We start from the raw sequence: 17,746 nt of genomic DNA on the forward strand, positions 1-17,746 counted from the left end.
ATAAGAACAGCCCCATTTTTAGTAAATGAGCCAGCACTGTGAGTATAAGAATGCTGATTAAGGTAGACATGGAAATGAGTTCTAGGAGAAGTAATTTTGGAATATGCATAGGTAAGGCAGGCATGGGAGGGCAGTAGATATCCAGAGGGCAATGAAAAGAGGATAAATCTAAGGACAGATGCTACCTACTGAGATATTTTGCCTAAGCCATCTTACCTATTTCCCAAAAGAGTTGGTAAAAGACCAGGTATTTTACGCATCAGGCCTCTGCTCACGAATTCAAAGGGATGTAAACTGGCTTCAAAGGGATGTTTAGCTGTGCCCAGGTATAAACCACAGTGGTACACAGCAGTAATATCATATGTTTCTTGAAACACACTTGAAAGGGAAGGACCACGCTTTGTATCATTATTTTCTAAAGTATGTTTTTCAAAATACCAGTGCTGCAGGTGTTAAGACTCTTCTCCCCTAGTCCCTGCAGAAAAGGGTCCTGTGGCCAAGAATATTTGAGACATGAATGACAATTAAATAGGGTTATTCACTACCGGATTCTTCTGAGTCCTTAATGTGTGTGTTGTGAATCTCCAAGGGTGGCTGTAAGGCATGATATGAAATATTTCCCAAAGTTACATCACCCTAAAGCCCTTCTTTAGTGTTGCATCTCTGGGGATTAGTATTTAATGGAGCACACATTTTGGGAAAGGCTGTCCAAACATACATTTTTGTGTTAGATATAATTGAAGATGATATTTAAGGTTAAGAAATGACAAACACAGCAAGGATATGTTTTAGAAATGGTAACGTTCACTTAAAAATATCAATCTTCTAAAAAACAGTATTTAACCAGCACTAAATCCGTTTCTGGTCTGATGTGGGAAAAGTAAGCAACCTAAAATGGTTATTTTCCTCAGATAAACAGTGAGAGGGAAGCTTTGATATTATATATATTAAATAAATTTTGTGCTTAAATGTGCTAAGCAGGTAAAGAATAAGAAAGGTAAAAGAGCTTTCTTTTTTTCTTAATGGATAGTTTTGTTAAATGTCACATCATTTTCAAGTAATAGTTTTATTCAAACTTCCCAAACACCAGTTTTTGATGTAATAAACACATCTAAACTTTACAAATTTTGCAGGCTTCAAGAAAAACACACAATAGCAGACTTGAAGCGTCGGTATAAATGCAGTGTTCCCCATTTTTGAGGACATCCAGCACTTACCAGATTTGTGTATCATTAATGACCATACAATGTTCAAGCTGCAAGGGACTTTTAGAGATGCATGTTTCAAAGTCTTCATTTTAAAGGAAAAGAGACTAAGTTCTAGATAGGTTTAAAGGACTTACTCATGACCAGCCAGTTCTCAATTTGTGCCTTTTATTCTTAGAAATGAAAGATAATTTGTTCATTGTATTCCAAGTGGTGTTATTTAATAAGTAATCAAAATCACACCCATCATGAAGTCAAATTTTAAAAACATTAAAAAAATTAAGTCTATACATGTATGTCCAGTGTGTGTGGACATACATGTATAGATATGCCTGAACATATCTATACACATACAGATATTTTTACCTGGAATTGGTCAGATGTACATGTATTCATTTCTGGTGACATGGAAGTTGTCTGACCGATGGAAGCAATTTTTTCTGCAGCAGATAGTGGTTTCAAGGGTTCCTTGGTAGGCTCTAACATACCCTGAAAAAGGTATATTAGCCATTAATTTGGGGTAGGGGAATCAACCTATAAACTTTACAAGAAATTTAATCTATAAGGAAGCAGAAAGGATAAAACAGATTATTTGGAAAGTTACTAAAGATAAAAGGAACGATTCTTAAATTTTGTTTAGAGAAAATTTTATTGCACTATAATGGGAACTGTTTCACAATAATACCTTGGGAACCCAAACTTTGTGAAGTAAGACCCTGTATTTTAAATCAAATTTGTTTTGAAGTACCTGGTTGTCACTGCCACACAAAAGCAAAAGCACAAGCTGTGTTGGCGAGGATGGGGAGAATCTTTAAGCAGTGAGCACAACAGATATTACATCCCAGCCCTAAGAATCCAACAATTTTATGATGTTTCTGACACTGAATCCACAGGAAAAGGCCCCCTTCATACACATTACACCATGGTGGTGCTCGGAGAACTGAGAGCTAATTTTAAAACACATGGGAATCTAGTGTTTGATTCTAGCTCAACTAAAATATGGGAACCTTAATACTTAGTTCTTTGGACTGCCCAAGCAGAGACACAACCATTTCAGAGGAGAAAACATCTTACATGTTCCACTAGGTGTATGAAAATCTAATATGCTTTTTGAGTTAGAAAGAAAGATATGTGGAATGGGTGTAGAAATAAAGAAAAAAAAATCAGTATTTTGCATCAACACTCTACCAAACACTTAAATATAATGGGTTACTGGCCTGAAAAAAGCCAAGCTTTTATACATTTAAAACTAATACTTGGTAAGTTCTGAGTATTTATCAACCAGACCAAATAAATGTCTCCCTCTATTGGGAGTGGAGTGGGGGTGGGGGAGAATGCAAAATCAAAGCTGCTAAGTCAATAATGTTAGAATCTGTAAATTTCTAGAACCTCCCTCCCCAAAATTTAGAGCATAAGCTACCTAAAGCAGTTTATAGATTGAAGTCATGAATACACGGTCTAGCTCAATACCCCTTGCATAAATGTGCCCTTATACTAGTACAAGGAGACAATGTATTTGGCAATTACTAGTCTTAGCCAACTTTTCTAATGTGACCTATCACTTAAACCAGTGGTTCTCAATCAATAGTAGTCCTCAATCAATAGTTTCTGCATCCCCTGGGAATTTGTTAGATGTGCAAATTCTTGAGCCCCACTCCAGAACTACAGAATAAGAAACTCTGAGGGTGGTGCGCAGCATTCTGTGTTTTTAACAAGTCTTCCAAGCACTTCACATTGAAGTCCAAGAACCAGTGACTTAAATGATCATTTCAGATACTATTCCTCCAGATGAGATCAAAAGATATTGAACATCTCACACTTGTAAGGCACCATGGGAAAAATTAAGGCATAATTAAAATTTGAAGCCAGATATGAAAAAGAATAAACTTCTAAATGTAAAGCATTACTAAAATGAATGAGAAAATGATGCATTCACTAAATCAACTTTGGAATTAAAAGCTTACAAAAATAGTAAATTATTACTAACAAAGATTGTAATTAAGCTAGCAAAATAAAGCATAAATATTCATCTCTAACTCTCACAAAACTTTAAGAACTGACTAATGTGATGAGCCTATACATAAGCATTAAGTAAATTATTGCTGAATGAAAGCTCCCACAAATAAAATTCATATTTCCTACTTAGAATATGACAGTAACACCAACAACTTCGGGAATGCTATTCCTTGAGGAGAAGAAATACAAAGAACCAAAACTTTAAATAAATATTCTGGATTATATTTATCCATAGCAGAAAAGAGTGTAAGGATAATCAAGGAGTTTTGAAAATGTAAGATAACTATTTATTAAGGAACAGAAACTGGTAAGAATGAATGCAGAAAAGTTTTTGTCCAATTTCACAAAACAAACAAAACTACAAAACAGAACAAAGCAAAATGGTCCAATTCAATATCAATAATTAGAGCTTTTTCATGGGAAAAATTTTTAGATTAAAGAAAGGTCAAGCTCCACAGCAAATTCATTTTTACATGCACATAAAGAGCTAAAATTTATATTCTACACCAAGGGTTCCTTCGCTTTTTCTTTCTTTCTCAAATATAGTATTTTCAAGTTATTGGCAAAAAAAAAATTTTAAATATTTTTAGTTTACTAGATAGGACATTTTAATTCACCAATAACTCAATGACACACCAAAAACCGCAAACAAATCCAACTTTAAAATGTGACTGAATCTTGATATGGTACAGAAGGAAAATTCCTCAGTTATCCTGGACTACCTGGCATATCTAAAAAAAACAAAACAAAAACAAAAACAAAATTCAACACCTTTACAACATTAATGGTAAAACTAAGGACCAATTATGGGCATTTTCAGTTACTACAATTTTGTACTTCCAAGCTTTTATATACATCTATAGTTTCATTATTTAAATTGATCACAACTGGATTAACACAAATGGTATCTAAGTCTTCAGATATTTTAGCTTTTTCTACTTGAAAGCAATTTAGAAAAAAGAAAAATATACAAGAAAAAAGAGAGACCTCCAGAAATGCATTTTACAAAGAGTTATGAGCACTAACAGTATTAAGATAAAAGTAATTTTCAATCTAAAACAAAAGTCTGTAACTAATGGAATATAAAAAATATCCTCAGATCAAGACTTAAAGGGATTTATGACATCAAAAATAATATTATATTTATTCCCTTAATGTTCTCATACTAAATGCCCTTAAAATACATGTCATATTATGTAAATGATTTAATATAATAAATGCAGCAATGATAAATACACACAGAAACATTTTCATACTTACCAATCCTGCTGCATACATGGGCACTATAACAGGTTGCTTCTTATTGCCCGTGAAGAGCTATACATGTGTTAGAGAGAAAGAGCATATATTTAGAGAATGATCTGTCATAAAATGAAATAACTTTCCAAAATATGCTTGCAATGCTTTACTATCTACATCAAAAATGGTAAATTGAAGAAATTGTCAAATTGCTCATATGGGGTTGTAATTTTGATCTCCTAGTCCAATTCTTTCATTTTATAGTTAAGGAAAACACTACACAACTTTTTCTAAAAATAAGAAATATTGATTGGAGAAAAACTGAGATAGATTTATGTTTAAAAGTTGGCATATTCAAAATACATGAACATCTAAACCAATTAATATTTATTTTTCTGAGGAACTAGCTTATCACAGCTTAAATAGAAGTGTAATTATTTAAAAACATTCAAAAGTTGATTAAAGGATTTTCCCAGGTACTAACAAACTCACAATGTTTCGGGTGTCTATTCCCAAGGAGCACAACAGCTTCTTGTTGCTATGGGAGCCGCCCCACTGATATCTCAAGCCATGTGCATCGTGGATATCCTGTAGCTCAGTCCATACATCCAGCAGTTCCCTGTAAAGTCATGATGAAGCCACCAACAATGATTTGCTCAATAGCTTTCACCACGAATTCTACTTTTAATATGACTGTGAAATATTATACATTCCAATTAATCTTGAGTCTAACATGAACATACAACCAGTATCTGAATTAAATCAACAGCCAACACTTATAGTCATTAGAAAAGTAACTAAGTTAAACTCATTGGAAACAATATGCCAGTAATCAAGCACAAATTTAGCCTGTATGTTGTTTTTTATATTAAAGCAAAAATATTTAAAAGGAGGAAAGAAATAAACTCAGCTTTCTACCTTATTATTACAGCCATTTAATATTTGTATTTCCTCCTTGAGTTTTGATCCCCCAAAACACAGATGCAATTATAGCATATATATAATTTTGTATTCTTTTTTCAGATTTTAAGCATTTCCTCATTTACATATGTATTTTTCAATGGCTGTGTAATGTTCTATTAAGACCAATTGTACCATCATTTATTTAGCTATACTCCTACAGTTTTAAATAAGATTTTCTGTTCAGCTCTTGTTAGTAAGGCAAGAGTATCTTCATGTATTTTATGGTGTGTGTTGTTGTTGAGTTGTGTTATTTCCTTAGAATGAATCTTCTGGAAAGAGATTCCAGGGTCTAAGAGTATGAACTACCTGTACAACTAGCAATAAAAAAAGCAAACAAAAACATCAAAAACAGTTTTAAGCTGGCAAAAAATAAACATTTTTGTCCCCTTCCCTTCTCAGATTATCAACCCCAAAACAAAAATCAAGAAGCAAAAATAATCTCCATCTTCAATGAAATTAAAAGATACTTAAGACCTTGAGCCACAAATACTAAGGTCACAGAGAGCTACGAAGGGAAGACCTGTGGAGGGAAAGAATGCCTCTAGAGGTGAGAGTAAAGAAATGCAAGAGTCCAGGAATGAAAATAACGTTGAAATTAAAACTAGAAAATCAATCTAGACCCTCTAACAGCTACTAAGAGTTCCAGAAAAAAAACAGAGACAATGAAAGAAGGTAACTGTCAATACAAGCGGAACTGCCCTACACTGGAGAGCAGGAGTCTCTGGACTGAAAGGTCCCATCCAGTGCTCAGTCCAAGGAATGAAAAGACTCATATTTCATTGTGAAATTTCAGAACACCAGCAACAAAAGATCCTACATTATAAATTTAATGTGAGAGTAAATAAAATAAAACTTTATCTCCTATGTACTTTTTCCTCAGGAGGCTATTAGAGGATGTGGGGCCACCAAAATGGGATCTAAGTGAACAGAAGTCCCCAAGACAACATGTTTAAGAGGATTGAAATAGGAAGATGGAAGTTCCCAGGGAAAAAATGGAATGGCCAGCCTGACAGGTTTGATCATACGTAAAATTATATTAACAGGCTGTTGGCTGGTAGGGAAAGGCTTAGAAATGGAAAAAGAGAGTCAGGAAAAAGTTGTACTATAATGGAATTATTGGCTAAGCTAGGACCATTATTAACATCCTATATAATAAAGAGGTAATATGCAAATTAACCGTCATGCCCTTGCACAAGATGGCCACCCCCATGTGGTCACATGATGGCTAGCAGGGGAGGGCAGTTGTGGGCAATCAGGCCAGCAGGGGAGGGCAGTTAGGGGTGACCAGGCTGGCAAGAGAGGGCAGTTGGGGGCGATCAGGCCTGCAGGGGAGGGCAGTTAGGGGTGACCAGGCCGACAGGGGAGGGCAGTTGTGGGGGACCAGGCCTGCAGGGGAGGGAAGTTGGGGGCAATCAGGCCTGCAGGGGAGGGCAGTTGAGGGTGACCAGGCCTGCAGGGGAAGGCAGTTGGGGGTGACCAGGCTAGCAGGGGAGGGCAGTTGGGGGCAACCAGGATGGCAGGGGAGGGCAGTTGGGGGCAATCGCGTTGGCAGGGGAGCAGTTAGGCGTCGATCAGGCTGGCAGGGGAGTGGTTAGGGGGTGATCAGGCTGGCAGGCAGAAGCGGTTAGGGGCAATTAGGCAGGCAGGCGAGCAGTTGGGAGCCAGCAGTCCTGGATTGTGAGAGGGATGTCCGACGGATTGGACCTAAACCGGCAGTTGGACATCCCCCGAGGGGTCCCAGATTGGAGAGGGTGCAGGCTGGGCTGAGGGACCCCATCCTCCCCAGTGCATGAATTTCGTGCACCGGGCCTCTAGTGATTATCATAATGAAAATACCAAATAAAAATTTAACCGAAAACTATAAGTATATTGGGATGATGAAGGAAAATAGCAGATGTAAGATCTAAATTCTCATCTACCATACTATGAAGTCAAAAGATGGAATGTAAGATTGACTGCTTAGACTACTGATTTAGAAATATCAGAAAAAAAGCTAAAAAATGGAGACACACGGAGGTTTTAAAAAATCATGTATTTTTAGTACAATATGATTTTTTTAAACTTTAACACAATGTTTCAGAACCTTAATGTTTAAGATAACCTTATAAAATAGAACAGTTGACACCAACACATCTACATGCTATCTAACAACTGTCTACTACTTACCCACTTTCAGTTAAGGCCTCTCTTGTTTTTACTGGCAAGGTGCTTGTTTCCAGCAAGTGCTTCAGGGAAGTAACTTCCTCTTCAGTATCAGGGACAAACATGGAAGGAAAACATGCTTCGAAAATTCGCTCCAGGCGGTTTAGTAAAGCTGTCTGTACCAAAACACCCCCCAAAAGTATATTTTCATTTCTCAAGTTTTAATGTCATATTTCTTCTTCTTCATCATCATCATCATTATCAACACACACACACACACACACACACACACACACACACACACACACACACACACACACACACACACCCTCTGTCCATTACTATAAGACAGAGAGGGAAACTACCAGTCAGGTACATGTGAAAGAAGCACAACTACTCATAGAACAGCTGTTTTAAATGATTACTTTAAACAATCTTGGTGATACAGTGATGAAAAGTAAATGTAGCTACACAACAAGCATTATACCTGGTACTTTAGAAACATGTTATTTAATCCATTAGAAAATTCTACAAAGAAGAAATTATTACCCAATTGTAAAGTGAGAAAGCAATCTCAAATTCTGAATAAACTGTCCAAAGCAAAAACAAAAACAAATACTAGATAGCATTCATATTCTTTACACTACACTGGGATGTTTCTTATCACCACTCACATATTCTAGATTTAGGACCAATAAGATCGGATGCTTGTAAAAGTATGCTACTATAGTTGAACAAACCTTTTTTCTTGGACATAAACTTGAATTCTGAAAGCCTTTCAGAAACATCTCTGCTGCTAAGAGAGCATACCAAAATAGGAAAGAATGTCTCAATTTTTACTTAGAAATTCAACAGCTCATTTATTATTCTGATGATCTGTGTTATCATCTAGAAATTCCATTTCTCTACTTTTCTATGGTATGTATATATGTATTTTTGAATAAAACAATGCCTTTCCTCCAAGCAAAACTCATATATTCCCAAGAATTTTCACTAAGAAAGTTGGTATTTGGAGTTTTTTCATTAATTAAAACTTATTGGATTTAGATTAACTTACATTTTTGGTTACAACTAGGTTTGTTCTACATGTGCAACCTACAATAACATTTATTCTCACTCTCCTATTTCAGATACATGTAAAATTGAATAGTAGTTCAATTTACTAATTAAATATCAAATAGGAATACAAATTGTTAACATGTTAAAGCTTGTTGGAAGATTAAGTGTATTTCTGAAATGACACCCAGTGTACAAGAAAATGCCACATCATGGTGGTACTTCCTGCCAAGTAAGGCACACAAGTTATCACTTGATTTCTGTTGTTTAGTACAGTCAGCAAACAGGAAAACCAAAAGGAAAAATTTTCACAAACATTTTCCAAACTAAAATCTCTCTTTTGAAAGCAGTAGCAGAGCAAAAAACTTAACACTGCATCATTAGTCTCAGGTACTCTTCTGCTCTCTGCAAGTTACTCTAAAATCTTTATTATATTCATGTCTGTGATATGAGAAAAGTTCTCAGTATCAATTATGAAACTTCCAGTAAAAAGTAGACTCAAGATCCCAAGGCTTGTGAAACTTGAGTGTGTCAAGGGAACCAGCGCTTAAAGGCTTCAACAGGGGGAATGGACAGACATTACTTTTAAACGGATCAGATAACCATCTAATTGGAAACATGAGGAGTGTTGGCATCTCCTGGGCAGGGAAGGTAAACAAAACTCACATAAGACCAAACTTTTATTTCTCTGTAAATTAAAACAGAATCATTCTGGTATCTTCTTTGTTAAATGGGATAAAAACAAAAACAAAAAACATTTATCAAAGGAAGAAAGAAATGACTCCAAAACACATTCAATCATTTGGGCAATATTACACAACAAGTCTTAGATATACCAGCAAGCAAATTCTTAAATTAGTGGGATGTATGTGAGGAAACAGAACATTACATTAACCTGATTACCTCAATATTTTACTTCTTTCCCAATCTTTTCTCATAAAGAATATGAATTACATAGTAATTTGAAAAGAAAGTTCCATATGTCTAGGATTAGACATTACATTAAATTGCTTCAAATCTATTGTTGAATGAAGCAGGCAATTTTTTTCATAAAGGGTTAGATAGTAAATACTTTCGGCTTTGCAGGCCATCCATAAACCAGCAAGTGTGGGTGTCTTCTAATGAAACTTTATGTACTAAATAGGTGTCAGGACAGATTTGTCTCTTCGGCCACAGTTTACCCAACTGAGGTAGGGCAATAAACAAGTAACAAAGATTCAAGTAGCCAGAGTCCACTAGATGAACAGCACTACCCAACACATACTGCCACTATATTATAGTGTCTCAAAGCAGTTCTAAATTCAATTTCTACAAATTATAGGAGCTTTGAGGGCAAGGACTATCCCTTATCTTGAATCTCTAGTACCTAGATTCCTACACATAACTGGTACAGGAACATTAACTATATCAACCTAAAATAGACTTTTTTTTTAAAAAAAGCTTCACTTTTATTTAGGACTGCAGGGGGCATATTTGTTCTATTTACTAAAGTATATCTTATTGTAAGCCACCTAAACAATTTTTGTACACAAACTGGATATATTTATATAATTTTAACATTTATAAATAATAATAGCTGAATGAATGCCTTTATGTAATGCACTATGCTTGATGCTCTACATATATTACTTGATAAACCCTTTAAAAGAAACCCTGAAAGACAAGTATTGTGTCCATGTTATAGATGAAGAAAGTAAAGGGAGATTAATATAACTAACCAGTCACAAGCTGGCATGGTGCACAGCAAGGATTTGACCCAAAGCTAGACGCTAAAGCCTACTTTCTTTTCGTTAAATGTTTTTATCCACTTTTTTTTTTGTATTTTAAACATTTGTAGTCATTAGATAAGGTATTCAACTATTAACTGCTGATTTGCTTTAAAAAGCAAATAATTTCATTCAACACAACAATTCATAGTTTTCAACAAAGCAAATTGAAAATTTTTACTTGTCAGTGCTATGCTCTACATTAATGTGAGGGTAACAAAAGTGTACATACTTAAGCATACTAAATTTTAGCTGAGATTATAATAGTAACTAAATAAAATGATATTCACATCAAATACTTAAATTTTAAATGCCTTCAACACCACAGTCAAAGAGGAAAAAGAGCCATCAGTTCTCCCTTAAATTTGGAATTTAGAAACTGGTGACTGGTTGGCTGAATACCAGTTTATATAACTCAGTCATGTCCTTCAATTCATACAAATCTCAAATACTAAGCCTAGCAAACAGCAGCATATCTAGCCATTAAACATTTTAAGAACTGGGGGCTCTAATAAATGCAGGGTTGAAAGTCAAATGCCCTTCAAGGGAGGTGCTAGATTCCCTTTTCATTTTCTCTATTCATGTCCAGTGCTAGGAAGCCAAATAAGGAGGTTTACTACTTGCACAGAAGGACACTTATTCCCATAAGAGTTCCTACCTGTCAAAACTATTCTGAGAATGGAAACTAGCCCAAAGCAGCAGCTTTGCTCTCAAAATAGTTTGATGGGTAAATATAGAGCCAGAATTAGGGGTACTCCCACACAAATTCTCATTTGTCTCTATTACTTTCTGGTATCCACCAAAAAATCCAGTTAGGCAACACTATTTCTTACACCTCTGAAGACCACTTTCCAAGTTCATTTCTGAGATTATTCAGTAACAGTTAACATTTATTGAGCACTTATTATGTGCAAGGCACTGTGCTAATTAAGGACCTTTAGATGCACAATTTTATTTTATCTTCATAATAAGAGTTTTGAAGTGAGTACTTTGATTATTCTTTAAATCTGAGGTTCAGGGAAGTGGATAATGCAAAAGTCAGTGCTGAAACATGAATCTGAATCCAGCAGTGGGACTCCAGAGCCTTGCTTTTAGCATTATACTATGCCCAGGACCAACTTACACAATAGGCACAGGGCCTAGGGCCCACAATAATTTTAGGGGTTCATGAAAATGTTCTAATATCTAATATTAACATACTCATCTTTATACCATTATAAAAGAAAAATTTAAATATCTTTTATGGGGAAGGAGCTCACAAAAGTCCTATGTGGCCTTGGCTATCCTACTCTCCAAAGGAAAACTGGCTTTTGTAGCATTTCTCATTTCAAACATATTTGTTTTCCTATCAGCGTCCTTTATTACCTTAAGTGTTTTTATATTTTCATTTTTTTTTTCAAACCAGATAGGATTTCTGGGAAAGCAAAAACAATTAACTACCCGATTGTTTAATTCATCAATGGGGGACAAAGGATCATGCATGAATTCCCAGTTCCATCATATCTCTGTCTAAGGTTGGAGGAAGAAAGCCCTAGGACCGTGGTCAGCAAACTGTGGCTCGCAAGCCACATGTGGCTCTTTGGCCCCTTGAGTGTGGCTCTTCCACAAAATACCACGGCTTGGGTGAGTCTATTTTGAAGAAGTGGGGTTAGAAGAAGTTTAAGTTTAAAAAATTTGGCTCTCAAAAGAAATTTCAATCGTTGTACTGTTGATATTTGGCTCTGTTGACTAATGAGTTTGCCGACCCCTGCCCTAGGATAAACTAGTATAAGCAGTCTTTTACCCACTTGTGCAAATAAGTCATATTATCTAATGCAGAATTTCCCCACTGGTAGCCTCAGTCACAAACAAGTTACAAGTGTTCTAAAAATTTTGAAAGCTATACATAGACATGTGGTTCCCATATGGTTAATTTTAGGTGTCAACTTGACTGGGACATGAGGTGCTTAGAGGTTGATCAAACATTATTCTGGTTATGTCTGTGGAGGTGTTTCTAGATGAGATTAACACTGGAATTGGTAGATGGAGTAAAGTAGATTGTCTTTCCTAATATGAGTGGGCCTCATCCAATCACTGAAGACAGCTCAAAGACTGTAGAGATTGGGACTTTTCAGTCTTCAAAACGCACGAGCCACCCCCCACCCCCACCCCGCCACTCCCCTCTCATCCATTCATCCATCCATTCTCCTGGTTCTGTTTCTCTGGAGAGTGCTAACTAATACACTCTTATTTTATAAACAACTGGAGTATGAGCAGATTAAGTGTACTGAAGGTCTCATTCAGTTTTTCAAAGTAGTGTGTAAGACCAGTACAACTAGGGGTCCTAGACTCTGGTTCTTATGCCATTCAAATATGTACCTCCTTTAATGTATTTTGTATTTAAGGTAATTCCTAAAATTCCTTAAACATATTTCTAGTTAGTTTTTTCTTTCTTTCTTAGGAACAGAAGTTGATTATTGTTAATAGTTTTAATATTGATAGCATTAGGTCTTGCTCTTAAGTGGAAGTTTAGAAGAAACATAAAATCCACTGGGTAATATAATCTTCCATTTAAAAAGATACCTTATGCCTCAACACCATTAAATATTAAGTAAGATATCAAGTACAACCTACAATTGTATACTTGTCAGTTTCCAATTTTAAACTATATAAAAGCGACTGGTTATAATATTCATGAGGCTCTAAAAAGATGCTTTGCAATTTCTACATAATTTTTGGATAAATCTAATAAAACATTTCTATTTTGGAATCAAAGCCCAGAATTTCAAATTTTTTGAGGGAAAAATAACAAAAGGAATCACTATCCAAATACTTCAGATTAGCAAAGAGCTATAAGGCCAAAATCTTAATTTCTTGAGATATAATGACATATAACATTATATTAATTTCAGGTGTACAACATATGATTAGACATATGTGTATACTACAAACTGACCACCACAATAAGTCTAGTTAACATCCATCACCACACAGTTACAAATTTTTCTTGTGATGATGAGAATTTTTAAGATATACTCTCTTAGCAACTTTCAATAAAATACACTAGTATTATGAATTATAATCATCATGCTGTACCTTTCATCCCCAGGACTTATTTATTTTATAACTAAAAGTTTGTATCTTTGACCACTTAATTTCTTTATTTTGTTGCTTACTTCTGTTTTTAGTCATAAATTGAAGTGTTTCTCAAATAAAGGACAACTTTCACAAGCCTCAGGCAGATGATTAAACAAACAAAGGTGAAAATATAGGATTAGGAGAGAAACCAAGATGGTGGCCTAGGTAAATACCTAAACTGCTGCCTCGCACAACAATTTCAAAACTACAACTAAAAGACAAAACGGACATCATCCAGAACCACAGGAAGGTTGGATGAGTGGAAATTCTACAAACAGAAGGAAAGAGAAAAGCACACTGAGACTCGGAGGAGCTGCAGGAGGCAGAGGTACTGAGGCGCGCGTGTGCACGTGCAGGTGCGCGCGTGGAGAGGGCTGGCAATTGAGTGCGCGGCTGGCTTTCTCAATCAGGAGGGAGACAAAAGCTCCTGACTGCGCTGAACTCCAGTTCTGGGGAGACTCTGGGGACCCAGACTCATATGGGGTGAAACTGGACTGTCAGGAAATAGAAAGGCACACTGAGACTCAGAGCAACTGCGGAAGGCAGAGGTACTGAGGTGCATGCGCATGGAGAGGGTGGGCAACTGAGTACGCGGCTGGCTTTCTCAAGCAGGAGGGAGACAGAAGCTCCTGACTGCACTGAACACCAGTTCCGGGCGAGACTCTGGGGACCCAGACTCATTTGGGGAGAAACTGGACTGTCTGGCAGCAGGCGGAACTCGAGGGCGGCTTTCTCTCAGAGGTGCTTGCAGCGATTACCACAGGACACTGAGACACAGGGGCCAATTAGGGCAGGGCTGATGGGAAACCAATGCTGTCTGCTCCACCCTGAGACTCCGCCCCATCCAAGCTGAGCACAGAGGCTTTTGCAAGTTCTGTCTCATAAGGGTGTCTTCAGCACAGAAGTTCTCCCAGTGTAGACACAGCTGATCCTCACAGCCAATTGGCCTGGAGGTCAATACCTCCCAGTGATACCAACAACAATCAAGGCTTAACTACAACAAGACTGTGCACACAGCCCACAAAGGGGTGCACCAAGAGTGTCCACCTCAGGTAACTGGGAGGCTGAGCCACTGGGTCCTATAGGACACCTAGCACACAAAGCCACTCTATCAACTCAGGGAAGCAGCCAAAGTGCAGAGACAAAGAAACAGATCACAAATGAAAGAAATGGAGAAAAGCAAATGACTGGATATAGAGTTCAAAACCACGGTTATAAGGTTTTTCAAGAATTTCCTAGAAAAGGTTGATAAATTTAGTGAGACCCTCGAGGATATGAAAAAGGACCAACTAGAAATTAAGCATAAATTGACTGAAATAAAAAATATTATACAGAGATCTAACAGCAGACTAGAGGATCGCAAGAATCAAGTCAAAGATCTGAAATACAAAGAAGCAAAAAACACTCAACCGGAAAAGCAAAAAGGAAAAAAAATCCAAAAATATGAAGATAGTGTAAGGAGCCTCTGGGACAACTTTAAGCATACCAACATCAGAATTATGAGGGTGCCAGAAGAAGAGAGAGAGCAAGATACAAAAAACCTATTTGAAGAAATAATGACAGAAAACTTCCCCTACCTGGTGAAAGAAATAGACTTATAAGTCCAGGAAGTGCACAGAACCCCAAACAAAAGAAATACAAAGAGGACCACACCAAGACACATCATAATTAAAATGCCAAGAGTAAAAGACAAAGAGAGAATATTAAAAGCAGCAAGAGAAAAATAGTTAGTTACCTACAAGGGAGCACCCATACAACTGTCAGCTGATTTCTCAACAGAAACTATGCAGGCCAGATGGGAGTGGTAAGAAATATTCAAAGTGATGAATAGCAAGAACCTACAGCCAAGATTACTCTACCCAGCAAAGCTATCATCTAGAATTGAAGGTCAGATAAAGAGCTTCACAGATAAGAAAAAGCTAAAGGAGTTCATCACCGCCAAACCAGTATTATATGAAATGCTGAAAGGTATTCTTTAAGAAGAGGAAGAAGAAGAAAAAGGTAAAGATAAAAATTATGAACAACTAATACATGTCTATCAACAAGTGAATCTAAAAATCAAGTGAATAAAAAAATCTGATGAACAGAATAAACTGGTGAATATAATAGAATCAGGGGCATAGAAAGGGAGTGGACTGACAATTCTCGGGGAAAAGGGGGTGTGGGGGGTGCAGGAAGAGACTGGACAAAAATCATACACCTATGGATGAGGACAGTGGGGGAGGTAAGGGCAGAGGGTGGGGTGGGAACAGGGTGGAGGGGAGCTATGGGGGGAAAAAAGAGGAACAATTGTAATAATCTGAACAAGATTTATTAAATTAAAAAAAAAGGTATCTTGGCTATCAGTCAAGGTTCCTTTCTGGAAAATTAACAAGTAAACAAACAAACAAACAAACCTGTTAAAACAATATAAACAATGGTCTTTTGGAAAAAAGGACTGTTTTGAAAGAGGACTTTTGTTGTCATTCTGTTTTGTTTTAAATCTTAGCCCAAAAAGTGAAGAATAGTTTGACCTCTTTCCAATTTATACAATAGAGATACCACTACCTGCTTTTCTCTGTTAATGAGAAATATATTGAACTCTAAAAAAGAAAATTTCACTGTAGAGGAAGAATATTTATCAATACATGGTCATGTATGGCTTAAATCCCCTTTGAGGTTTGCTAGACCCATTTCTGAGAATTAGTTTATCTAAGAACATTTTATAACTTGGAAAAATTTCTTCTTGATTTTTCCCCTAAGTAACAAATTATTGCAATAAAGCCACAATAACTGATTTATCTCTTGACCCAAGGAAGAGATATTTTATTAAAATGTTAAGAGCCTTGCTGGAGTAGCTCAGCATATCCTGGAAAAGAAAGAAATTGCAGGCCACAGGCTTCCTTCACAACAGCAGGTTAAGAATGAAAGTCATTTGTAACTACTCAGTCAGCAGGGCTTACCCATTCCCCTACCTCAACTTCCTTCCAAAGTTCTCTTCTAGCCCTTTCCAGCAGTCTATTTCAACACCCACCTCCAAGTTCTGCTCTTTTTGTGTAACTCATTCAGCAAAAATAAAAGCCTAAGGACTGAGCCAAATAAATCTCAGGAAGTCTTAATGCATCTTGCCACATATACACCGTTTGTTTTATTTTTTTAAAATAGAATCATATTAAAAATTTTGGTGTTTCAGATTTTTTCACTCATTTTAAAATTTACTGTCATTTTATCTGCACAAAAGTCCTTTGAAGTATATATTACAGATAACTGAGTTCAGAGGTAACTTGTCTTAAATCATAAAGCTTATAAGAGGCTGAGTCAAGATTCAAACTCAGATACATAAGATTCCATAAGGACCATATACTTTATTACCTCCTATATTCAGTTATCAAATTATACATAAATAACTTCGATCAACTTGTATGATGCAAAAAAAAAATCCTTTTTAATGTGGTCATACTTTAAAAAATTCATTATCTGATGATGTTAAATGTTCTAACGCCATAAATTAAAGATCATCCAATACCAGTGTCACTTATACTCTAGTAAGATGAAACTAACTATGAAAAGGATTAGGTCAAAAACAACAGTCTTTGCTTTGCATTGTATAATTAATTCACTCCTTCTTTACAATTGCAAGCTTCTGCCTCAATAATAAATTTCTCATCAGATATAAAACATTAGCCAAACCATGTAATAACTGAATTAGCAAATTTAGCTATTAAGACACTCAAAGTCAAATGAAAAGTGATTAGCTGTGCATTTTGAGGGTTTCTGGGGTATCAGTCTTTTCATCTGTCCTATGTGACTGCCAGGCTTCCTTCCGATGATAAGATTCAGCAGCTTGCTAATCTCCAACTGGTAATACCATAATTTCGACAATATCTTAAAGTATTAAAGATGTTAAAGCTATGATGTATAAGCATTTCAATTAACATTCAGACTTTGGAAATACTGCCAATTAAAAATGGTTTGCTTAGCAAAAGATAACTAGAAGAATTTATAGATTCTGATTTTATTCTCATGATCTTTAAACTAAGCTTGAGGACCAAGTGTTACATATATCAATTGTCAGTATAAAGCAGTTAATTTTCAAGTGTTCTCTTCCACACCCCTGGGGTTGAGAAAAGGCAAAATGTAGCCGGAGGACAACTTGGGTATCAAGCTGCACCTCTAGGGGCTAATTTAGATGAAAATAAACCTTAAAGAATCTTCTCTAAAAGAGACTATACCAGAAGATGATAAAGTACAGGAGAATAAAAA

The 17,746-nt window shown here is 36.1% G+C and overlaps 1 protein-coding gene across 2 annotated transcripts in view; it reads right to left on the minus strand.

The window, feature by feature from the left end:
• The window catches only part of AFTPH (aftiphilin), a 72,465-nt gene that overhangs the window by 20,255 nt on the left and 34,464 nt on the right, over nt 1-17,746 (minus strand). For both annotated transcript variants that reach the window (XM_080685736.1, XM_080685737.1), the window contains 4 exons: nt 7,590-7,741; nt 4,953-5,079; nt 4,482-4,538; nt 1,572-1,694 (listed from right to left, as the gene is read on the minus strand). In XM_080685736.1, coding sequence (XP_080541862.1) covers nt 1,572-1,694; nt 4,482-4,538; nt 4,953-5,079; nt 7,590-7,741 — 459 coding nt within the window. The remainder of the gene's footprint in view (nt 1-1,571; nt 1,695-4,481; nt 4,539-4,952; nt 5,080-7,589; nt 7,742-17,746) is intronic.

This window comes from Plecotus auritus (genome assembly GCF_963455305.1).
Source record: "Plecotus auritus genome assembly, chromosome: 8".
Taxonomy (NCBI): Eukaryota; Metazoa; Chordata; class Mammalia; order Chiroptera; family Vespertilionidae; genus Plecotus; species Plecotus auritus.